Source organism: Periplaneta americana, chromosome 9 (assembly GCF_040183065.1).
Source record: "Periplaneta americana isolate PAMFEO1 chromosome 9, P.americana_PAMFEO1_priV1, whole genome shotgun sequence".
In the NCBI taxonomy this organism is placed as follows: Eukaryota; Metazoa; Arthropoda; class Insecta; order Blattodea; family Blattidae; genus Periplaneta; species Periplaneta americana.
Genome location: NC_091125.1, coordinates 176,590,510 through 176,616,812, shown reverse-complemented (window position 1 = coordinate 176,616,812; position 26,303 = coordinate 176,590,510). Strand labels below are relative to the sequence as shown.

Here is a 26,303-nt window from a genome sequence, read left to right as displayed (position 1 = left end):
CTGGAAGAAAATATTGCCTTTTATGTGGAAAAAAATATGATAGATATATTACTAACAATTCAGTGTCAATAAATATTGCTTTGCTTATGTATAGTTCAGGTTAAGTTGCCTCATGTCATACTTACTGGCTTTTAAGGAACTCGGAGGTTCATTGCCGCCCTCACATAAGCCAGCCATTGGTCCCTATTCTGAGAAAAATTAATTCATTCTCTTCATCATATCCCACCTCCCTCAAACCCATTTTAATATTATCTTCAGCGCGTCTGGCCGCGAAACCAGGTGGCCCGGGTTTGAATCCCGGTTGGGGCAAGTTACCTGGTTGAGGGTTTTTCCGGGGTTTTCCCTCAACCCAATACGAGCAAATGCTGTGTAACTTTCGGTGCTGGACCCCGGACTCATTTCACCGGCATTATCACCTTCATTTCATTCAAATGCTAAATAACCTAGATGTTGATACAGCGTCGTAAAATAACCCAATAAAAAAAATTTAATATTATCTTCCCATCTACGTCTCGGCCTCCCTAAAGGTCTTTTTCCCTCTGGCCTCCCAACTAACACTCTATATGCATTTCTGGATTCGCCCATACGTGCTACATGCCCTGCCCATCTGAAAAGTTTGGATTTAATGTTCCTAATTATGTCACGTGAAGAATACAATGTGTGCAGTCCTGTGTTGCGTAACTTTCTCCATTCTCCTGTAACTTCATCCCTCATGTCACACTCTTCAAAATGTGTCTCACATCAGCCATGTGGATACTCGAGCCTGACCCACATGAGCCATGACAAGCCAGCCAGCGTGTAAGGCGTGCTTTGAGGTGCGTGTTGTTGCAGGACACTGAGGGAGCACGGCTGCGCTCCAACAAGAAGGGTGTGGTGATCCCACGCTCGGACAGCGTCGGCAGTGGCTCTGGCAGGAAGTACCTCGCCCCCACGTTGTCTGACCCTGCTGTCCGCACTGACAAGGAGAGGGCTGGTGCCAAGAAGAGGAACAACCGCCCACAGAGTTAGTGACCTGTTTCTCGTATCTTGTGTATTGCTTTCTTATCTCTTATACGGCACAGTATTTTATCATAGAGTTTTGTTGGATTTTCATCTCACAATATACACTTTTGAGTCACCAATTTTGATGATACTGTTTGGGTCAACTTAATAATAGAAAATAAAGCCATATTATACAGAAAAGAGGCCGTACTTCTCCCCTATGAGTTGTTAAATATACAAGAAACATTCCATTACGAATAATAATATGGCAAGAAAGTAAAACTGAATGAGTCTCAAACACGGAACTTACCCATTACAAACTACTGTACCACAGTTGTCTGCTGAAGAGGACAGCAGTGCCCAGCCTCTGAGAATTGAATAACTTAGCTCTGTTTTACATTATTAACAAAGTTATAAAAATCGGTGATTCGGGAGGCATATTCTACCTCGTTAGATGCTGCAGAAGCTATTTTAAGTTCTTCTGTCGTCGATTCCCTGGTGTAAGATGGTTAGTTTGAAGTTTACATATTGAAAAAGTATTGCATCCACAGAAGGAATGATTGTAGAATAAAGCCTGTTGTATCTGTCTTGGGGAGCACTTTAGATTTTGTCGCAACTTTCTTTATTATGTTGTTTTGTAACACCAAGTTATGATTCACGTTGGTCTTTGTGTGCAATTTCTTCCTTATTATTTTCTTACTGTACTTAGTAATTTGAAATGAAAAATTCGAGACACAAGCAGAAGATATTCTCTCTAAGTCTCATGGATATTTCAAAGGTAGATCTTGTATAGACCCCTGAGCCCTCATGAAACTCGCATAAAAGATAGAGACCTAGTTAGTATTTATTAAATAACACTCATTTTTATATATAAGGAGCGCCCAAATGAAAGTGAGCCTTTTGTCGTAGCGTCATTGTTCCAACAGGCGGAGCTTCATGTTTTCTCCGGTAGATGCACTGTATGTTAGAAAACAGCTGACATTGTGTGAAGTGGTAGTGCTCTGTTTTCATTTGCAGAAGGACATTGTATTGTGTACAGTCGTAACATGGATTCGTGCAAACAAGCTCAACGAGCAGTTATTCAATTTCTGACAGCAGAAAATGTTAGTGGAGCCGAAATTTATCGCCATATGAAGAATGTGTATGGTAATGAGTGTCTGTCATGCCGTACAGTGTTTGGATGGTGTCATGCATTTAGTGAAGGATGTGTCAGCACTACGGACATGCTTAGACCCAGTCAAGCACACTTAGCCATCACCGTGGAATCGACTGCAACCGTAAACAACCATGTGAGGGAGAATCGTCGACTCACCACCAAACTGCGAAAACACTGTCCTTGAACAAAGGAACTGTTCACGCCATTCTCCATGAACGGTTGGGGTACTACAAGGCTTGCGCACAATGGGTCCCCAAGCATCTTTTTGAGGAGCATAAGGCTCAGCGAATGAGTGCTTGCTTGGAGGGAACGGGGGGGGGGGGGGGGACAGTGGTGCCACCACTTCGATCCAGTCACAAAACGGATGAGTATGGAATGGCGACATCTGAGCTCTCCTCGACCAAAAAAGGCTCATTCCTCCATATAAGCTGGAAGAGTTATGCTCACTTTTTTCTTGGTCGTAATCATAGCAGTTGCCTTCCCTCAGTTCACACTGTCTTCCCACCATTGCCGCTGTCTGTATTGGCTGCTCTCAGCGCGCGTGGTGTGTGTTGCAGCAGGCAGCAAGAACAACCTGCCGCACCTGACGGAGGGCCCCGAGCCAAGCCGGCTGATGCGTGACATCTCTGCCAACAAGACGGCAATGCCCAAGGTGACGAACGTGTTGGTGGAGGTGCGCGACTGGTGGCACGAACAGCTGGGCTACAACACGCAGTCCAGTGACGAGGACAACTTCTGAGTAAAATATAATAAGTTGACCAGTACCGGTGCCCTGCTCCAAGTGTGTAAGTTTATAATCCTTTTTGACCTAACCCATTCCAAGTTTCTGACCTGTGACTTCAAAGTACTTTGAACATGCACACGCACAATTTGAAATAGATTGTGATTCCTGTAATCTTAATTGTAACATGTTGGAATTGTTCTTGATAATGAAGACAACACCACACTAAAAAAAAAGGAAAGCAATGTGTCATTTGCTAGTGCTGACAGATGTTCATGGCTGATTGTAGAGTGAAAACATGTTTATTGAAATTTCGTCCCTTATTGGTGTAGTCAACAGTCCACTTCACTGTTGCATAGTCTATGTGGTATCAGCTGAAATGTCTTTTAATCTTAAGACATTTTGATGTAAAATTTTGTAAATCCAGTTTCTGCGTGTTGCAGGAAAATCCCCAAATGTCGCCACCTGTATTGAGATGCACAAAGCTCTGCTGAGGACACGATTACAGTGTGTCTTGTTTTGAAGAAAATGTCAAGAACGACAGGAGCTTCGCATTTTGCGTCACAGACAAACAGACCTTTATTCATTCTGTTCAAACCCAGATGTGAGCTGAACTTGGCCCAATACAACTTTGTACAAGAGCTAAGAGATTACATGGTTACTTGTAATAATGAGGTTAGGTAAAAAAACTTTACATATAGTCAGAACCCATGTTGCAAAAGAGAAAACACGGAACAACAAATTTCAGCCATTTGAATGAAAACGGGTAACTTTTTCAATTAGTCTGTTCTGAATTCATATGTTATTCAAAATTCCCTATCACATATCGTTTTTCCATTAAAGTGCCACAAAATAGCATGAAGCAGGCCTGATTTAAATATTCTACCCAGCTAATACCTATCTATGATAAATAACTTCATAAAGGTCAAAATTATTATAAAATAAGTGTGCAGAATTTAGAAATTACAGTTAGAATATTATTTATTTATTTATTTGACAGTCTGATTCATACAAAAATTTATAAATTATACACAAAGATAGATATAGATTATACAATATACACACTATAAGTACATGGGTTCAGAAGAAATGTTCCATAATTAACATGAATTTCCTATAATACATAAAATAAATTATGAAATTGTGTCGTGCCTTGTAAATTAGTGAACTCCAAACAAAATGATAGAATAAAAAAAATTCAATTAAGAACATTAATAATATTATATTGATATAGGATACATTGTTGTTTTATGTAGAAGTAATTCCATACAGATGTTTTCTAAAAATTGCCACAGAATATTTAATAATTACTTGATCCTACAGTTCTTTTTCTATTGTGTATTTATTTCTCCAGTTAGCAAACAATTTTGGAATTGTTCTGCTAGAACCGAATAAGAGTCCTGTAAGAGAAATTTTTTGGATGTTGTAATATTGTAAAAAGTAAGGTATGGTGGCTCATACTCGGATATGGACTTCTTGAGGTGGCCAATGCTGGTTTGATCGATGATCTCAGCTTCAAATTTAGATCTATTGATGGCGATAATGTTGATGTGTCTTGTAGGCATTGAGCCTCCTTGTGGACTTCAACACATAGAGCAGCAACAAGTAACGATCTAATGATGTTGTGTCGTTTAATTCTTAGAAGCTCACCTTGAGGACAACTTCCCAGCACATGGGGCAACGTTTCATACACAGTGGGCTGTGCTGAGGAACAACCATTCCTGTCATTCAGAACTGCTTAGACCTTGCTTCTTCTTAATCCAACTATTTGCCACAGGTACCTCAGCAAACACATCAGCACGATTTTGGTTGTGCAAAAAATGGGGGGAGGAAATGCTTGATTGTACTTCTTTTTCCTGCTTGCAACTCACAGGGATGTTTTAATTAGCTGCCAGCATTCAGCTGACAACCATGATATGTGACCACTTTCCTCTGTACTGTCTTCCTATAATAATAATATTTATTTATTCTGGCGAAGTCAAGGCCATCAGGCCTTCTCTTCCACTTAGCCAGCCAGAAACAAAAGAAGCTGATACAATCCTATGACAACACGATCCTGAGTGTCCATCACCCACAACGCCAAGGCTGGGAGGAATGTCAAAATGTATTACTCCCAAAGTTTTATATACCTTTAGCATGTGCTAAGTAATTTATCGTTTTCAGCCATACATTTGCAGGAGAATTACAGCAAACAGTTTCTAATCCCACACATGCTGGTTCCTCTTTGTCCAATAACAGACCTTAATCACTCTCTCTTGCATTTGTGGGCCAATAAAAGTCTCTTCTTTCAATGTAGACTTGCTTTATGTTGTTAATCTCGGAGGAAATTTTTGTGTCAAATTCTAAGATTCTCTGCCATCTGTGTTTAAAGTTTAGACAAAGTTTTTCATTAAGCCTGAAATTATTGTGGAGCAGCAGTAGCAGAATTTTGTGTTTCTTAACTAATGGTTCATGTTTAACACTGATTTCCCTTACACAAACATCCGTTACAGGCCAATCTCTTATTTCATGATGTTTGCCGCGCACATAGAAAGCAGTAAAACCTTGTGGTATCACTCTGTATTCCTAGGACTCCAAGGTCTTCCACACATAAGTTGCGTAGTTTACAGCTCTGAGAAGTAAATTCGTATTGTCACGTGTTTCTTTGATACGAACAGCATGTGCAATGGGCACAGAAAGGTACGAGTTACCACTGTGTAGCAACACTTCAACGAATCAATGAAAAGACGCGATTCTAGTGGGCTTTAATGCCAACTCATTTCTTTCATTAGCCCACAATGAGCACGGATTTTATGTAATTACATATTTTATTCTTTTATGTGTAGCTAAGAGAAAAACAAAATTGTCCGCTAATCGTACTAAAAGAAGTCCTTATTACGAAGGTGTACTTACATATTATTTCGTATATCAAATGCTTCATTCTTGCTTAACTCTTTTAACACTTATATATCATTAAAGAACTGTTCAGCTATCTCTCACATTGTTAGATAAAATCTCTTTTATTACTTCATTATTATTTCAGATGTTCCTCCATACCTCTATCTCCACTGTTGCGATTATCGTATCCAATATTAATCACAAATCTGTTGTCAGTGGCGTACCAAGTTGGATGATTGTACCCGTTGTGGTTCAAATGTCAGCACACTCATCTTCCAACCAGAAGGCCATGGTCTATACTAATTACAAGTCTGTTGTCAGTGGCGCACCAAGTTGGATGATTGTACCCTTGTGGTTCAAATGTCAGCACGCTCATCTTCCAACCAGAAGGCCATGGTCTATACTAATTACAAGTCTGTTGTCAGTGGCGCACCAAGTTGGATGATTGTACCCTTGTGGTTCAAATGTCAGCACGCTCATCTTCCAACCAGAAGGCCATGGTCTATACTAATTACAAGTCTGTTGTCAGTGGCGCACCAAGTTGGATGATTGTACCCGTTGTGGTTCAAATGTCAGCACGCTTATCTTCCAACCAGACGGCCATGGTCTATACTAATTACAAGTCTGTTGTCAGTGGCGCACCAAGTTGGATGATTGTACCCGTTGTGGTTCAAATGTCAGCACGCTTATCTTCCAACCAGAAGGCCATGGTCTATACTAATTACAAGTCTGTTGTCAGTAGTGCACCAAGTTGGATGATTGTACCCGTTGTGGTTCAAATGTCAGCACACTCATCTTCCAACCAGAAGGCCATGGTCCATACTAATTACAAGTCTGTTGTCAGTGGCGCACCAAGTTGGATGATTGTACCCGTTGTGGTTCAAATGTCAGCACACTCATCTTCCAACCAGAAGGCCATGGTCCATACTAATTACAAGTCTGTTGTCAGTGGCACACCAAGTTGGATGATTGTACCCTTGTGGTTCAAATGTCAGCACGCTCATCTTCCAACCAGAAGGCCATGGTCCATACTAATTACAAGTCTGTTGTCAGTGGCGCACCAAGTTGGATGATTGTACCTGTTGTGGTTCAAATGTCAGCACGCTCATCTTCCAACCAGACGGCCAGGGTCCAATTCCCGGTCATGTCGTGATGGAATTTGTTTTGGACAAAGCAGACGTTGCAGAGGATTTTTCTCGAGGCACTCCCATTTCCCTCTTCTGTTCCACCAACACTCCATCTCCCCAGACTTCAAATGTGGGGCTGCCTGGAAAACCCCACCTTAAATCCACAGACATAATTTTGCAGTAGAGCAAAATAAATCAAGACAAAAAATCGATTTTGAGATCTTGATGTCGTCTGTAGTTTACTTCATATTAAATACAGCTCCAAAGCTGCCAACGATATTGAAACATGTTATATTAGCATCCAATTTTGTAAGTTTAACCTTAAAAATGCAATTTACTCAAAATTCCTATTTTAAAAATAAAGTTTTCAGAATGCAATAAAAAATGTAATTTTCGTTCTAGAAACATGATTTTTTTTTTCAAATGTTCAGTATTTTCTCCTCTTTCCAATACAGTAAAAAAAACTGATATTTGCTGATTTAAGGTGGGATTTCACAAGCAGCTTCACATATATCGTTCGCAATAGTAAAATTAGGCAGGGGTGAAGTCCTGGGGGTAGTACGGGTTTCTGATGCTGACGTAGGGAGGGCTTGGAACTCTGAACCCCTGAGACTTATCAGACTAGTTGTGAGCGGATGGGACCTGGCTCTATCTTGGGCTGAGGCAGGATGACCACCTGATTCACGAATGCTCCTAGACCACCTATCGGACTTGAACAATCATCACATATACTGGGCCAAAGCGTGTGGACCCGTCCAATCCACAGTATATTCATTATTTATATACATTTTTATTCTGTATCTAGCAATCATTTTATTTTAATTTGTTTTATTTTCCTTTCTTATACAAGAATATAAGAGTAGTAAAATAAGAACTGAAAATATTTGAATTTATAGATGATCATTTGTTTTATTGTAAGTTGTTGTTATAGGGATATTTTAAATACAAATTTCCATTATCTTTTATTTTGTTTATATGAAAGTTCTTTGTATTATAAAATAAGAGATGTAATTATTGTTATGTATGCACTCAGAACAGTAAATTAAGTTATGAAATCTTATTTATTTATTCCAATGGCAAGTTACACCCCGCGCTTCCCAACATCTTGTTGCATGTGTTGAACAGTAGCTTGCAGTGCGATGGAGGTAGTTAGGTGGAAGATGGCGACTGCTCTCAGAACTTCTTCTCTCCGCTGTCTGTAGTGTTCTTTGCAGACAGTTTTAATTCGATGCTTGATTGTCCTCTAAGGGAGAGTTCTCGTATGTCTGTGCCTTTCTTCGCAAACATGTCCGCCTTTTAATTTCCATTTGGACTGCAGTGGCCGAGAACCCACCACAGAGGCACAGTTATCCCTTAGGATGTTAAAGACTGGTATAGCTGGCGACATTCGTTGATTTCAGGGTTTCCAGTCAAGGGATCAAATTAGAATGAAACAGTAGTAGGATTACTTCAAATTCCACATGAGCACCAGACATGGCTGAAAGTTTTGTACTGCCCTCACAAACATATAATTTGGCATCCAACCCCAGACTGGGTTATGTATACACAAAGCTGGGAAGCATTCAATCCGAAACATAGAGGTGATGTATACACACTACACAGGAAATTTAAAAAATCCAGAATAAAGCATATGGCCAAGCCCATAGATATAATCAATCAATCAATCTTCTTAATGTATCCAGCTGTTTGCTGACAACATAAAGTCCACTATAGTCTATTTCAGTTTTTGTTTTTCACTAGAAATGAGGGGTATTTTGATCGGTGTTCATTATAGATGCCTGTTGCTAGTAGCCAGAGTTGGGGTGTAGTCAATATATACTGCAACTGGTACTGATGATTTTAATTTACGTCTTTTGTGGTTTATGAATGGACAGTATAGGAGAAAGTGTTCCAGATCTTCATCATGATTATTACACCACAGACAAGCAGGATTATCAGAAATGTGAAATCGGTGTAGGTACAATTGAGTGACAATGTGACCTGTTCTGGCTCTTGTTAAAAATGTTTGAACATGTCTGGGCAAGTTTTTGTACATTTCCAGGTCATTTGGTTTCTTTTGTACAGACTGTAAAATTTTTCCTTTGTCAGAAGAGAGCCAATTCTTGATTCATAGGTTTATAAAATGAGACTTTACTGAAGCAAAAGCACTGGGTAGAGATATCACTTGAAGAGGTCTTGGTTGCAAATATGTTGCCTGTTTTGCAATATTATCGACTTTCTCGTTTCCAGGTATACCACAATGACTAGGTATCCATTGAAATTTTATTTCCTTTTGGAGTTTTTTTAGTTTACTTAGTTGTTTCTGAATTGGAATAATTCCATGTGCATATAGGTTTGGTACATATTTAATTATATTAAATATAGCCCCTTGGAGTCGGTAAGTATGCAAATAGATTTTAAAAAAATTAGAGTAACACACTGAAGAGCAGCATCAATAGCTAGCAATTCAGTGTCAAGATTGGAGGAGGCTGAACATGGTATGAAGTAACTTTCTTGATATTTTGGAATATAATACCCTGCTCCTGATGTCCCATTATTAGGATTTAGAGATCCATCTGTATAAATTTGAAGGTGATCCTTATATGTGCTGCAGAGTAGTTCCATGCCATCTAACTTAAGAATGTATGGAGGATCATTTTTTAAATGATTTCCTGGAATTTGTATGCTATGTTCTGGAGTCACCCATTTCCATGGAGGAATTTCGTTCACAACTGGAGCTTTAGCAATGAGTGTATCTGAGATATAGATTGGTATTTCTTCTTGTTTATTTTATAGAAATTACACAGGATATTATCTGACAGTTTGAAGAACATCTGAGATCTGAATGAGGCTTGCAATTTTAAATGTATTTTTACATCCTTTTGTGATAGATAGTGTCTGACTGGTTGAATATTACATTCAATTTCTAGGGCAACAGTTGATGTGGTTTTTAGTATCCCTAGGCATAACCTTAAGGCTGAGTTTTGAAGAACAGAAATTTTTTGTAGATGAGTTGCTGATGCTCCTCCCCATATTTCACATCCATAGGTCAATTTTGATCGTATATAAGCATTATAAAACAGACGCATTGTCGTGATATCTGATCCCCATTTCTTATTAGCTGTGATCTTCAAGAGATTTAATTATGATAGACACTGCGAAGCAACATTGATTAAATGTGTTTCCTGTAGATATAAATAGGACAAAAACGATGTAATCATAGCTGCAGCGAGAGTGCCTTGTTTCTTCATTGTTTTTTATGTTTAAATACTCTTACTCTTTAAATACTTTATCCCAATTTGTATTATTTTTTCCCCTTAGAAAATCAGTAGATTCTGGAGTCAATAACACGCGAAATAAAGTGATAGATATTAGAAATTTGCTTCGTTAATGAGAAACAGTTCCTTATAAAAATTTTAAAAAAGTTGAATATTCTATTGCACTTTGGGAAAAGGAAATTGTACCAGAACAATGGAAGGAGTCCATAAGAAGGGGGACAAGACTAACTGTAGTAACTTTCGAAGAATATCACGCCTAAAAACTGTAAGCAAGAAAGTTAACTCAAATGCCACACATTCTTGTATAGCAATTACGAGGGTCGTAAAAAAATAAGTTCGCCAGGGGCTGTTAACAGTAAGAAAACACAATTTCATGCAAAAATTTATTGAAACAGACACAGCAATTGTTGAGCTATATTTCAACATATTTCCCACCGGAATTGAGACATTTGTCATATCAAAGGATCGACAGAGAGGTGCAGACTGCTGTCAAACGCCGGTTCCAATCCCAGGTGGAAGACTTCTATGTCATAGAGATACAAAAATTGATCCCATGATATGACAAATGTCTCAATTCCAGTGGGGAATATGTTGACAAATAGCGCAACAGTTGCTGTATCTGTTTCAATAAATCTTTCCATGGAATTGTGCTTTTTTCTGTAAACAGCCTCAGGGAAAATCACTTTCTGGGCGGTCTCTTAATTACGGTCGAGTGGCCAAAATTTGTATAAGATTTCTTTTGACATTATTAACATGATGGAAGAAAAAAATTAACTTTTTTATCTGCCCCATCAGAATGTTTGCTTGTAAGACTGCAGCGCATGATGTACCCACGTCAATTGAACCACTGACTCTTCAGGATTTCCGAATACAGTATGCTCAGGCAGCTAAGAGACGAGAAGGGAAAAAATCACGACCTCAGATGGCTGCACTAACGCGACAAGAGATTTCGTTACTTATGAATATCAAGCATAACGTGGTTCTTACCCAATGATCCAGACCACAGTCTACTATATACAGTCACGAAGCTAGAGTTTTGAGGATGCTAGAAACAATAGACTGTGCCGGTACTATTTCGCATTGTCTGTAATGAGGCCATATTAGCGATCCTAGTGGTGAGCAACTACCTAATGTTTGCATATTTACTACGTAGTGAGCTTTGTGACTGTATATACTAGACTGTGATCTAGACTCTTACCACAGTCTAGTGTATACAGTCACGAAGCTCGAGTTTATGAGGGTACTAGGAACAATAGACTGTGCAGGCACTATTTCGCATTGTGTGATGAGGCGATAGTAGCGATCCCAGCGGTTAGCAACTGTCTATGGATGCATATTTACTACGTATTGAGCTTCGTGACTGTCTATACTAGACTGTTCTCTTACCCAACGAAGTTTTAACTCGTTGCTCTTACCCCAGCTTATCAATAAAAGATTCGTTTACTAGATTCCGCTAGATGTAGCTGTGGTCAGTGGGGCGACTTAAATCATGTTCTGCTCGGGTGTGAACGTATTTCACTCCAAATACAGAACTTCCTATTGGAAGTGTCTCATGTACAGATGTATGGTCTCTGTTCGATTTCAAATTTAATCGCCTCTTCAAATATTCTCATATTGAAAGCATTTATTCGACACATTTGCAGATGCAAGATGAAGTTACGAGTATGAGTTATACCTATCGGCGCGTTATCGGCATCAGCAAGATATATATTACACTGCGCCTGGAAGGGTGATAGGACGTCCGAAAATAAGTGATAACAACAAAGTATTCGTCATTCGAATCATGTTCGAGAAATGAATGTTTTCAAATTTGGCGGGTGTGCGAATGAGTTGAAGGGTGGGGTAGCCCTGGTTTGGGTTATAGGGTTATTAATACGCATATATAAATAAATTAATAAATCGTAACAAATATGGTTATTTACATTTTACGGACATTGTTAATTGTCGCGTTAAATAAATTTCGTATACATGTCTAGTCAAGGATTAATGCTGCAACCCGAAAATCCCGCATTTAGATTACCTGAGATCCTAGGCTGAGATATAAGATTCATCAGTGATCTCAACATTGTAAACGAGCTCATACGTAACACATTTCTCGGCGTATTATGTCAGTGCTGCCAATATGAGGAATTAATGTCCCTCATGTGTATTACAGTTTTCTTTAACAAAGGAGTCTCATATATATATATATATATATATATATATATATATATATATATATATATAATTTAATATCTATGAACTTCATACATAAACTAACTTTTCGCTGCACTTCAGTATCATCTGCCTAGTAGTAGAGTGTGATAATTGTCATTGAAATATAGGAAATTCCAGTGACTTCAATCCTGACCAATTCCGCCTTTCTTTTCAAATGGTACTGAAGATGGCGGTGTGAGACAAGTTGAAGGGAGAAATTGATGTAGGTTGTGTATTATTTCCATTTAAACATATTTAACGAAGAATTTTTTTAACGTTGTTGTGTTACTATTTAGTGTAAGTAAAACCGGTACTATTTGAAAGGTATCTTGCTGTAATTCTATGGGCCAGTGCTGAATTATGGACATAGCGTCTTGGTGATATTGTTAATCTAAATACAAATTATTTATTTGAAACAGTATGTAGTTGCATAGACACACATGAAATTAATTTATAACCTGTATGTAATATAGTACCGTATACATTATTATGTTTAGAAAGTTCAGTTGGTAGCGACAAATTGATGGTATAAAGTGGCTTAATATTGTTTAATATTTTACGGAGATTTTGTTAAAAGTTTTCTTGTAATTCAGCACATTATGTAGAGCGCTCCTGTTACAGGTTTCTTCTTGATAGTTGCACTAGAGGTTACAATTGAAATATGTCATCAGGCCGACCGATAAAATGCGTTGTTGTCGGAGATGGAACTGTGGGGAAGACCTGCATGCTTATTTCATACACAACGGATAGTTTTCCTGGGGAGTATGTGCCAACAGTGTAAGTACATATTTGACAGCTAGTGATAATTAACATGTAATGCCTTTACAATGGGTCGTTTGTATCTGTTACTAATTAGGCTACCAAAATTAATTACTTGCGAAAGCTCCAGGACGAATTAATAGGAGAAAGGTCAGTTTATCTAGTCCTGCGTATTGCGTCCTGGTCCTTACAACAGTGCATTAGAATATACAGATAAGTATTAAACGGTTTTTATGTTGGGTGAAACTAGCGCTGAGGTAGCTCCGGTGATTTCAGAAATGAGAATTGTTGAATTTATAAGAGCTTTTTTGTTGATCGTGTATGCAAGGCATAATACAAATTTAAACTAACCAAACCTAACCTGTCACAGATTCGTATATGCAAGATGTATAAGTGGAGTATGAAGGCAACTACCTCAGTGCTAGTTTAGTCTTATGTTGAAAGTATTTGTGGCTGCAAACTAAAACCACATGTTTATCACTATATACACTTCATCTAGCCAAAAAGAAAGCTTCAGTGCTAATGTGAGATCTATGGAATATGAAAATGAAAAAACAGAAGCAAGTGAAGGAAAAGAAAATTGTGCCTCCTCTGATGTAACTTTATTACCAAAGATTCTACTAATGTTCTAGAATCAGTTTGTGCCAAGAAAATCGCCATAACTAACACCAGCAGTGCGAATACGGCAGCTGTGCAAGACATCGACTAGACTTCCGTCAAAATTACAGTGTTATGCTGAGAAGATAGTAAATACAGTAATCCTATTCAGATTGAGACATGAAAATGGTCGGGATAGAGAATTGAATCCGGTAATATCCGTCAGTTACTGTTCTATTTTATAGCACCTATTGCAAATGAAACATTATTACTACTACTACTACTGACAAGTGATGACTTTTAGAGAACCCGGAGGTTTATTATTATTATTATTATTATTATTATTATTATTATTACTAATGGCAGGTATTTGACTGTTCCTCATTCATCCATATGAAGTCAGTTGTGTAGACCAATGTACCGACAGAGTCATTTCCCAGGGTGTGCCATAGGAGGCTGGTCTAAACCAGTGGTATTCAATTTATGGTACGTGTACCCTCAGGGGTACTTGGGGTTGTCTCAACAGGCACACATTCCACTGAACCACTGACTGCATATGTAAAAATGCTGACATATTTTATTATAGGCCTATTTGTTGCTAATTTCATTTCACATATTTTCGTTGTTTTTTTGTTATTGCGTATATAATTTACAATGCAGCTTGGGGATGCGAAGATAGAAAAAAATTCATTTTGAGGTTGCACTAGCAAAGAAGATTGAATACCACTGCATTGGTCTAAACTACGCCGCAATGACGTGAGATGCCAAGGGGAACCGGAGCTCCGAGAGCACCCCTGTGTTACCTGGACAACGGGCTTGCTCAACACCAGTCATGAATCAGAGCTCTAGCCACTGGACCATGAAACATAATTCTAGTAATCATTTGTGGGCAGTTGAGCTGTAGCAGATAGTAAGATAATGTGAGAAAGACACTTTAATAACAGAAATATGGACCTGCCTGTCTTCTCACATAAGGTAGCCCATCAGAGTTAGAGCTTGAACAAATTGTGGAATATTTCCTTTCATGTTTTGTCATTCATTGAATAGCTTGAGCATTGCCTGCGATGATTTGAGGTAAACGAGACTTTAGTGAGGCTGCCTCTCTAGAGGTCATGCATAACTCTGGAGCCAGAAGTTTCAAAATGAGAGAAGGATTTATGAAGAAGGAGCTTTGCCATTTACTGCTGGCAGGATGAATAAGCTGACTTCCAAAGATTGTTTTATTGGTATTGACTGGCACCTCATGGTGACATATCTTACTGTTTGTGTGTTACGTATTTGTTTCAAACTTTATTTATGAAATTCATCTGTGAATCCTTTGCACTCACAACAGAAATTTATTTGAAGATTGAAGTTTAAAATAATCAAGTTATAGTGTATCGTAATCCTGTAAGTAGGTTTATTTGTTGTGTTGAAGGAATGCGCACATTAAAGTTGTTAAGGACAGAATATATTCCACTTATCGACAGTGAGTGTGCTGATGTTTGTGAAGCAAATAAAGGCAGGGTGATGCTTTGGAACTCAGCAAGTAACAGAAATTCTTTTTTTATTATTATTATTATAGAGAAGCCCAAGGATTTGGTATGAAATGAAAGATTTGTGTTGCAGGTTTGACAACTACTCTGCCCCAATGGTTGTGGATGGAATTCCTGTGAGTCTAGGCCTGTGGGACACAGCTGGACAAGAGGACTACGACAGACTGCGCCCCCTTTCATACCCCCAGGTAAGAAGTGATACCTCTATCAAACGAAAATTACCGGTATTTTATGCTGGGTGATGAATTGGAACGTGCACCATAGATACTTCAATGCTGAAATTTAGCTTCCCTAACTATTGTACAAGAAAGAGTTACTGCAGCCTTCTGCATTCATTCATATCATCTAAACAATGGATGGTGTCATAAATCTAAAAACAGTGACTGAGGATTCATCGAATCCCTATATGTAATTGTGGCATTTAAAATAAATAAATATTGAGTCAACTGACTTGTGGTGAAATAGTGTTATAAAGGGCATCGCCAATGATGTATAAATACAGAGCAGAGGCAAGATAATGCACAAGTCATTGACTAGTGTTTGTGGTCAAGCGCCGAAACATTCTCATGAATACTTCTTTTGTATTAACAACATTAATTTTCCCAACAGAAGGTAATCGAAACTGTTTCCTAACATTGCCATAAAAGGTTTATAGACTGCTTGGTCTTGCCATGTAACTCGTAGGAGAGACTATAGCAGACAAGAACTGTGGAAGCTGAAGTTGCATGTGTAATAAATAACGAAGTTGGCGTGTTGTGTGTGACTTTTTGTAGTCGTACCATTTTTTAAGTTGCACAACTAAGGAAACAGCAAATTCCTTTCTTCTATTTATTTATGTGCAGCAATTAAACATTGCACCATGGACACACATCAAGGTCATGACATTCATATAGGTGCAGTACATGTTGATGTCTTATCCTTAAGTTCAGTGACTCGTGTAGGTTGTTTCTGCTACTTTGTTAAATGCAAGTCCTCGAGACAGTGAGTTGAGGGTGAATCAAACCGTTCTTTGTGTCTGTTAGATATGTTGCCAACAGAAATCAAGCACTTTAAGACCTACAAGAAGAAGGAAAAATGTACAATAGCTGACCTCTACTACATTCACATGCAAAATAAACTCCAGCACTATTGAGTACTTACACAGCAAACCTGCCTAAGAGGCAAGAGGGTTTGTTTCGTTAGTTATGTGGTCAGCCATCTGGTTTGTCCGTGCAGTACTGAGTCTTCATGGGCTATTACGCACATTCTTTTCCTGCACAGATATTAGACTTTGCTTCATCATATATGAGGATATTCATGTAAATCTTGTGTTAAATTCTCCTTTCACTGTAAAGTGTAACCATCTCTATAGTTGGGTTTAAATGTTATTGTGCACTGTTGGAAAAACTTTCCTCAATTTGAAAATTACAGTCAAAAGTAGCCTATCATATGAATTTGAGTTTGCACGTCATCTTGCTTCAGATCGTGCAGAGCTATGCATTGTTTACATCTCTTATTTGTTTATTGTTGTTCTTCTGTTTCCTTATGTTGATTCTTGAAATGATTTTTTATGTTATTTATTTCTTTGTAGATTCTAATTTCTGTTTTATATTAGCTCCCCTTTTAGCAAGATGATGTGCTTTTTCGTTTCCTTAGTTGCTGATATGTGCAGGTATCCATCATTGTGACCTATATAGCTTTTGTGAGTCCCCTTATTTCGTTTATGTTGATTTATTTTTAAAATTGACATTGGCTTCTATTGCTGCTTTTGAATGTGAAAGTATTACAACTTTTTGTTTAATGTTTCTTCACCACCAGAGTGGTTTGTGGATACTGTGACAATCAGGGTAATTCTAGAGGATGAAAGTTCATCTTCTTATTTGGCTGCATACTAAATTATTTAATTTATGTATGTCTTCTGAATAATAGTTTAAGAAAACAAACTGTAAACAGCATTACCAGTTGCAGAATGGTGAGGGAACAAAGCACATGTAAATATAATGAGAAGAAGTTATGTGGCACTTTTGGAATGCTTATTTTCTGGTCCTGTTTTACAATTTGCTCTATATCAAGCACAGACCCAGAAACAAAATTTGGGCACCTGAATTTTGTTTCCGAGTCTGTACATAAATACAAATGTCACCTTAACATTAATGATGATGTATCTGTCTAGATTCAATTTACTGACGCTCATTTATGAAACAGAAACTTTGCTTGTGTGGTTATTTTGATTTACTGTAGCAATGTGCCAGACTTCAGTGATATCGGGTTTAATTTGTTTATTACGGAATTTATTATTGTTGGCTTAGACATTATTACATTTTTTGGAGGGAGGTAGGTAATTTGGTTTTATAAAATGGGCTCCAGGTTGCAGGCACTGCTGCTTTAGCAATTGTCTCCATAATGTATCAGTTATACCACCATGAAGTTATTTTGACTGTTGATGTGTTATTTCTAGACGGACGTGTTTCTGATATGCTTCAGTGTGACTAGCCCATCATCTTTTGAAAATGTAACATCGAAATGGTATCCAGAAATAAAGCACCACTGCCCAGACGCGCCCATGATATTAGTAGGTGAGTAGCAGTAGTTCTTGTTGCTCTGTGTTCAATTGGACTCAACCAAGATTTATTTCAGCTCTGCTTCTCATCATGAAAGCTGACACTCTAGCCCTTCAGCTAACATTCTCTTATTCCTTTACTGTATCTGTGTCGTTTGGGGGCGGGATGGGGTGCATACTTCCTGTTCAAACGTAACATGGAGATTGCTTTAATTTCAGGATCGAAGTTTGTGGGAGATGGATAAATGTACTCCAGCTCCAGTTTTCCCCCATAATGTGCAAGTCGTTGTTTTATTGGACAGCTTCAGTCGTGCTTATCTCCCCATGTACAGTATGATTCTGCTGTGTTTGGGAGTTTCCTCTTAATCTTTTTGTGTTTTCTCTGTGATTCCTTGCCCAGGATATCTGTTGTATTGCCGCACCACTTGTAGTGATGCGTGTCCTGCTTGATTAGCTTCAATCTGTTGTTGACTTTCTTTTCTACTTTATCTGTGTGTTTATTCTATGGGGTGGGCAAAATAAAACTGGCCCCCAGAAAAAATATATGTTGCTGTTGTTGTTGTTTTCTAATGCCAGGCGTTTGACAATAAAGTCATTTGACCTCTTGCACTCCAATATTTTTCAAAGATATTATCATGGCCAGCCACTGAAGCAAAGATTTTGAGATGTTCCGAATCCATTTCTTGGTTTGAGTTGCACAATGGGCAGTTAGGGGACTGATATATTCCAATTCTATGCAGGTGTTTGGCCAAACAATCATGGCCTGTTGCCAATCTAAATGAATTTATATATATATAAGACTGACGCGGAAGTGACCCTGACAATGCAGAAAACAGTGATTTCGATGCAACAATGGGTTGCTGTCACATATCCGCGCACGTGCATCTGTCCCGAGCTTTGCTGTGTCTTTACGTTTGAGTGAGCGAGAGCAGCAGACGTGTTGAGTGGCCAGCTGAACCCAACACAAAATGGTGCTCACGATAAAACAACGCGTGTTCGTTGTCGAGTGTTATGCGAAGCACAATTCTTGTGGAACTGTTTGCGCAAGAGTTTCAGACTGGACGTGTTTTGGCAAAACCTTCAGCAAAGGCTTACTTACAAATGGCTTTTAAGGAACCCGGAGGTTCATTGCCGCCCTTACATAAGCTCTCCATTGGTCCCTATCCTGTGCAAGATTAATCCACTCTCTACCATCATATCCCACCTCCCTCAAATCCATTTTAATATTACCCTCCCATCTATGTCTCAGCCTCCCAAAGGTCTTTTTCCCTCCGGTCTCCCAACTAACACTCTATATGCATTTCTGGATATGCCCATACGTGCTACATGCCCTGCCCATCTCAGACGTTTCGATTTAATGTTCCTAATTATGTCAGGTGAAGAATACAATGCGTGCAGTTCTGCGTTGTGAAACTTCCTCCATTCTCCTGTAACTTCATCCCTCTTAGCCCCAAATATTTTCCTAAGAACCTTATTTTCAAACACCCTTAATCTCTGTTCCTCTCTCAAAGTGAGAGTCCAAGTTTCACAACCATACACAACAACCAGTAATATAACTGTTTTATAAATTCTAACTTTCAGATTTTTTTGGCAGCAGACTAGATGACGAAAGCTTCTCAACCAAATAATAACAGGCATTTCCCATATTTGTTCTGTGTTTAATTTCCTCCCGAGCTTTTTTTATATTTGTTACTGTTGCTCCAAGATATTTGAATTTTTCCACCTCTTCAAAGGATAAATCTCCAATTTTTATGTTTTCATTTCATACGATATTCTGATCACGAGACATAATCATATACATTGTCTTTTCGGGATTTACTTCCAAACCGATCTCTTTACTTGCTTCAAGTAAAATTTCAGTGTTTTCCCTAATCGTTTGTGGATTTTCTCCTAACATATTCACGTCATCCGCATAGACAAGAAGCTGATGTAACCCATTCAATTCCAAACCCTCTCTGTTATCCTGGACTTTCCTAATGGCATATTCTAGAGCAAAGTTAAAAAGTAAAGGTGATAGTGCATCTCCTTGCTTTAGCCCACAGTGTATTGGAAACGCATCTGACAGAAACTGACCTATACGAACTCTGCTGTAAGTTTCACTGAGACACATTTTAATTAATCGAACTAGTTTCTTGGGAATACCAAATTCAATAAGAATATTATATAAAACTTCTCTCTTAACCGAGTCATATGCCTTTTTGAAATCTATGAATAATTGATGTACTGTACCCTCCATTTTTTCCCCCAATATCTGTCGAATACAAAAAATCTGATCAATAGTCAATCTATTACGCCTAAAACCGCACTGATGATCCCCAATAATTTCATCTACATATGGAGTTAATCTTCTCAAAAGAATATTGGACAAAATTTTGTACGACATTAACGAAAGTGATATTCTTCGAAAGTTACCACAGTTAGTCCTTCCCCCTTCTTAAAAATAGGTATAATTATGGACCCCTTCAATTGTTCTGGTACAATTTCCTTTTCCCAAATAGCAAGTACAAGTTTATAAATTTCGCTAGCAAAGATTGCAATGCAAAACTTAGTGCTAAAATGGCGTGAAACGGGTGAATAAAAACTGTAACTATCCGGAAAGAGTTCGAACACCAGAAAATATTGCTTGAGTGCAGAAAAGCCTGGAACACAGTCCAATGAAATCGCAATGCTGTTCATCTGTGTAAGTGGTAATTAGGAGAATGTCGCGTCGAAAAATTATCAAAAAGGACCTGCATCTATATCCTTACAAATTTACAGTTATAGCCTACATGTGTTAAAGCGTCCAGACGAACCTTCATGTTCATTAACAAAGGTCAGTCTTAAACAGTCTTATAAATGTAAATATATAATAAATGTAAATGTTACAGATATTCCGTTCCAGTTTTATTTTGCCCACTCTGTATTTCCAATTCAATTTATTATCCATTGTGATACAGAGGCATTTTGTTCTTTCTCTCTTTGTTAATACTTGATTATCCATTGTCAGATTGAAGGGAGGATTTTGATGTCTTCATGTTGTTATTCCTAGCCTGTCAATTTCACTATGCTGCTATCTAGCAACTGCAGAAGAAATCACGTTATAACTCTAGCGGTCATTACCAATCGACGGTGGTGATCCTGGTGGTTGTTTTCTTCCACATGTTACCATTTTTAACATGAAGATGGCCAACCTGTTATATATATGAGATCAGGAGTGGAAGGTATGAGTGTGCAGAAATTTGGTTAATTCTGTTCTGAACATTTTCTTTTGGCACTTCAGAGCTTCAGGACAATTGAAGAAACAAGTGGATGAAGGTGCTATGTAACAAAATTGATGTTTTGAGTAAATTCATTTCGGAGATTTTTGCTTGGAACTTTTTTCTCTTCTCGAAATATTATTGAAATAATGCAAGATCATGTTTACGGATAGCCTTGTAGTTTGACTCTTTAAAGCCTTAATTTGAAAGTCTTATAACAAAATATGTGTTGGAAAAAGATTGTACATAACACCTTCGTCTACTATGAATGGAAGTAAAATCAGTGAGTTGGAATAAACAAGTTACTTTCATCTGAAATGTACAGTGCCAGCCAGGCTACAGAACATAGACGTAGTAGCAATATTCTGGCTTAATATACTTACAGTGATCCCTTATGTTGGCCAAATTTTCGTCTGAAATTTTTGCATACTTCTCACGAAACCTTGCGATTTCCTGATCACTGCCTCCTTCATTGTGGTGTCTGTAAGTCTTATCCCATCTCATTGAGCTTATCCTTCTTTCTGTCTACTGAGTCATATCAGTGATTTGATAATGATGTTCTGGCATATACCGGTAAATTGTCATCTGTGAGGAAAGGAGTTAGCTGCCCATAACACTTCTTACACTTGTGTGTACGTAGCATCTTCAGTCATTGAGCTTATTGATTGTCACTTTATGTTACAGAGAGAAAGAGAGAGGAGGGGAGGGAGAGAGAGAGAGCATGTGCGTGGGCACATGTGTGTGTTTTTTTTCCCCTCCATCCAGAACCCCTGAAGTGATTTCTCCGATTCTCTGCTTCTGTTTCTGCTTGCTAACACCAACTTGCTGTTGTTTTACGTGTGGTTGTCAGTGCTGTGTTGTTCCTCTTATCTGCGAACTCCAGTGACTGCACCAAAATTGCCCGTTTGGGTAGTCAGATGTGTAACCTTTCCCCCTTCCTTGTGCTTCATGTCAAAAGTAGATCTTTGTACTGACTGATATAATGTCATTTTTTATTTACACACCATAATAGGCACAAAACAAAAATTAGCATGAGCAAAAAATGTAAAGACTGCTTAACAAATTAAAATACAGACATTGTTAAGAGAATTTGTGAAGGCAATTGGTAAATGAAATATGAGCCATTAAGAGGTGGGATGTGGAAAGGCACCAGCTTACTGCAGCCAACCCCGGCTTGAGCTGGTGGATGTTCTGAGGACTGTAAGATATAATGGTGATGCTGCCTGCTCGTTGTTTCCCTATATGTTGATGTTGCAGGAACTAAAATTGATCTGCGTGACGACCGGGAGACCCTGACGGCCCTTGCAGAGCAGGGTCTGTCCCCCATCAAGCGTGAGCAGGGCCAGAAGCTGGCCAACAAGGTGAGGGCAGTGAAGTACATGGAGTGCTCTGCCCTTACGCAGCGGGGACTCAAGCAGGTGCGTCGAAGGAATTTGGTTACTAACAGAGTTTTGTGGATCTGTCTGTATTTCCATTAAGCTGTTGGATGGATTTTGTTTGTGTTCAGTATCGGGAAGTCGACTCACTTGGGAATGAAGCACATAAAATATAACCGTTCTTACCAAAAAATTAATGGGTCTTTATTTGAAAAGTATTTTAGGAAAAATAGAACTGGAAATTGATTGCAGCTATTTTTCCCATAAATTCGTCCTTACATAGGATAAAGAAACTTTTCAACAAAGAATTTAGGCTTAAAGGTATCTGTAACCCTAGCTTATGGCTGTTATTCACATACTTGATGGCACTGGAAGTTCAGAAGTATTGAGCAGTAGTTTTCCATTCCAAATTTGAGTTCTGCTATGGCTATTATCTCACAATAAATTATATATGTGCTACTCAAACTGCATCCTCCTTGTATAAACATGTGCAGGTACATTTGGTTGGAGAAGTTGTTTTAAGGTGAATATGCTCCTCAGTCACTAATATTTAGAATTTGGTATTCCATTACACAACAGCATAACACAGAACATACTGAAAATAAAATAAAATATTGAACTTCCTTATAGCAATAGAACATATTAAATAAAATCACACTTTCAAAACAATAAATTTAGGGCACTGATGATTTCCACCCCCTCAGCATTTTCCATCGTCCTGCTATTCACTGTTGCAAATTCTTCAGCTATTTTCATTACTTTGTCCAGTATATTGGCTAGTTCAGTCTTCTTAGCTGATGTTATACCGCCAGCATTCCATTGTAGGATGTTTAGTTGATTCTGTACCATTAAAGTAGTCCCCGCCCAGAGATCCGATTGGGGAACTATTTTATCTCCAGATAATTTTACCTTAATGGTACTCATTTCATATTGGAGTGAAAATGGCAAGTTGTAGCCGATTTAAGTGAACACCATATTTTAACGTTTTGGTGGCTACTTCATTCACACACAACCCCCAGAATGTCTGGAGGACCACACCTGCTGTTGGTCGACGGGTCCATTGGACCTAGCTGGGAGATCTTGTTGATCACCAGCGTTCCCTCCTTAAGCCACTGGAGGACGATTTTAGTGCCATAGCAGGTCAGCACTAGGAACAGAAAAGTAGAAAGAGGAATAAGGAAAGGGAAATGAACCCCTAGGCCTCGAATGCTCTAATGCCGTCGGGGTCGAAGAAAGTAAGAGTTCAGTCAGAGGACTGGATAGGAAAGGGTAAAGAGGGAATTAGGTATTGAATAGAGGAAAATTATACCAAATTCAGTCATTAACTCATCAAGCTGACCAGTGCTAATTGATGAGTAGCCCCTCCCTTTAGTTCAGCTCGTAAAATCATGCTTACTAACAGCTGCACCACGGGAAGGTAGGGATGGGACATTGGGTATTTGTTCAGGTTTGTTCCTTAAAGCCTTCAATGAGAAGGATTAATGGCTCCCCCCCCCCCCCCCCAACAAATACCCTTTTGCAGCCATGTTAAAAATGTTTGAACATGTCTGGGCAAGTTTTTGTACATTTCCAGGTCATTTGATTTCTTTTGTACAGACTGTAAAATTTTTTCTTTGTCAGAGAGAGCCAATTGTTGATCCATAGGTTTATAAAATGAGACTTTACTGAAGCATAACCACTGGATAGAGGGTTGCAAATATGTTGCCTGTTTTGCAATATTATCGACTTTCTCGTTTCCAGGTATACCACAATGACTAGGTATCCATTGAAATGATATTTCCTTTTGGAGTTTTTTTAGTTTACTTAGTTGTTTCTGAATTGGAATAATTCCATGTGCATATAGGTTTGGTACATATTTAATTATATTACATATAGCCCCCTTGGAGTCGGTAAGTATGCAAATAGATTTTTCAGAAATTAGAGTAACACACTGAAGAGCAGCATCAATAGCTAGCAATTCAGTGTCAAGACTGGAGGAGGCTGAACATGGTATGAAGTAACTTTCTTGATATTTTGGAATATAATACCCTGCTCCTGATGTCCCATTATTAGGATCTAGAGATCCATCTGTATAAATTTGAAGGTGATCCTTATATGTGCTGCAGAGTAGTTCCATGGCATCTAATTTAAGAATGTTGTTGCTGTTTGTTGTTTTCTAATGCCAGGCGTTTGACAATAAAGTCATTTGACCTCTTCTACTCAATATAACTTAAGAATGTATGGAGGATCATTTTTTAAATGATTTCCTGGAATTTGTATGCTATGTTCTGGAATCACCCACTTCCATGCAGGAATTTCGTTCACAACTGGAGTTTTAGCAATGAGTGCGTCAATGATATAGGCTGGTGTTTATTCTTCGTTTATTTTATAGAAATTACACAGGATATTATCTGACAGTTTGAAGAACATCTGAGATCTGGATGAAGCTTGCAATTTTAAAAGTATTGTTAGATCCTTTTGTAATACATAGTGTCTGACTGGTTGAATATTACATTCAGTTTCTAGGTTTTTGGTACTCCTAGGCATAATCTTAAGGCTGAGTTTTGAAGAACAGAAATTTTTTGTAGATGAGTTGCTGATGCTCCTCCCCATATTTCACATCCATAGGTCAATTTTGATCATATATAGGCATTATAAAACAGACGCATTGTCGTGATATCTGATCCCCATTTCCTATTAGCCATGATCTTCAAGAGATTTAATCGTGGTAGACAGTGCGAAGCAACATTGGTTAAATGTGTTTTCCGTAAAAGTTTTTCATCAAACATTAATCCTAGGATTTTAGGAGTTGGATTGTACTGAATTTCTCGATTATTCAAATAAATGTGAGGTTTATAGTTTTTAGGCTATATCTTCTTGTGAAGACAGTATATTCAGTTTTTGATTGTGAGATAGATAGATTCCATTTGGTTGCCCAATTACTGATATTATTTACAGCTGTTTGTGTAACTCTTAATGATTCGTTTGGATCGTTGTTCATAGCCCATACTGTAACATCATCTGCATAGATACTTATTTTTACCTCAGGTGGAAGAACATCAGGTAAGTCTTGTAACATATTAAATAAATTTGGGCTTAAAACAGAACCTTGAGGTATACCACCTGTAATTTTTTTTGGATAAAGATAAATGATGATTTACTGAGGTTTGAATTGTTCTTTCATTAAGAAAAGAATGTAGAAATCTTAGCATTCTGCCTTTGATACCAAGTTTCATAGATTGTAATAAAATGGATCTGTGTAGAGTATTATCAAAAGCGGCTTCAAAGTCTACCGTTACAGCAAATGTGGTCTTCTTTTCTGTGAAACCTTTATAAATTTCTTGAGCAGAAAATACTAAAATATCAAGAGTCTAGTTTTTTTTCTGGTCAGCAGTGTACTTGGAAATGTGAAAATAAAATTGAGAAATTTGTTTTATATTTATTAAGAAAACTATTTCTTTACTTATAAGACAGGAATTGACTAGTTACAACTAAATCAGAGCAATACACTGCGCCTTTGTTGTGTTTTAACATTCAACATCTAACATGATTCTTATTTTCAACTCTCACATGAACAAAATTAAGTTCTCTGTTGCCACAATTATTCATAATTCAGTATTATAATCAGTGCTTTTTTTCAGCCGGAACATGTTCCTGTAAACTTTTTGCCATTACAAATTCCGAGATATTTTTATAAGCGAAATTGAAAATTAAAATTGCTGCCACTGCCGAGTCCAAGAGTTTACATTTTCTCATTATTATCGTTGGTGCAAAAGTAAGTCATGCAATCTAGTGCTGTCATCTTCTGTTATTGATCCTGAAACTATAGCTCGAAATCGCAAAATTTCCTGTTATACTTAAAATTGATGAGCTCCGTTTGGAACTTATTGTAATATAAGGTATGTAGGCCTAATATTTTATACCTACGTTTTTGTTGTATAATGTGATCGAGTGATAGAGTTCGGGT

The 26,303-nt window shown here is 38.0% G+C and overlaps 2 protein-coding genes across 8 annotated transcripts in view; both read left to right on the top strand.

The window, feature by feature from the left end:
• Positions 1 to 7,917, top strand: part of na (sodium leak channel non-selective protein na) — a 58,420-nt gene extending 50,503 nt beyond the window's left edge. For 4 of the 5 annotated variants that reach the window (XR_011334073.1, XR_011334074.1, XM_069836478.1 and 1 more), the window contains 3 exons: positions 832 to 1,003; positions 2,695 to 2,922; positions 3,302 to 7,917. Coding sequence is in view for 3 of the 5 variants with exons in the window: in XM_069836478.1 (XP_069692579.1) it covers positions 832 to 1,003; positions 2,695 to 2,876 (354 nt within the window). In the remaining 2 variants the exon portion in view is untranslated. The remainder of the gene's footprint in view (positions 1 to 831; positions 1,004 to 2,694; positions 2,923 to 3,301) is intronic. The other variant, XM_069836477.1, reaches the window with a different exon arrangement.
• A 4,465-nt stretch (positions 7,918 to 12,382) lies between these two features.
• Positions 12,383 to 26,303, top strand: part of LOC138706781 (ras-related C3 botulinum toxin substrate 1-like) — a 27,666-nt gene continuing 13,745 nt past the window's right edge. The window contains exons 1-5 of one of the 3 annotated variants that reach the window (XM_069836469.1): positions 12,383 to 12,538; positions 12,937 to 13,092; positions 15,280 to 15,394; positions 17,644 to 17,761; positions 22,239 to 22,399. In XM_069836469.1, coding sequence (XP_069692570.1) covers positions 12,977 to 13,092; positions 15,280 to 15,394; positions 17,644 to 17,761; positions 22,239 to 22,399 — 510 coding nt within the window. In that variant the 5' untranslated portion in view covers positions 12,383 to 12,538; positions 12,937 to 12,976. Of the gene's footprint in view, positions 12,613 to 12,936; positions 13,093 to 15,279; positions 15,395 to 17,643; positions 17,762 to 22,238; positions 22,400 to 26,303 lie in introns of all 3 variants that reach the window. The other 2 variants (XM_069836471.1, XM_069836470.1) reach the window with 2 other exon arrangements.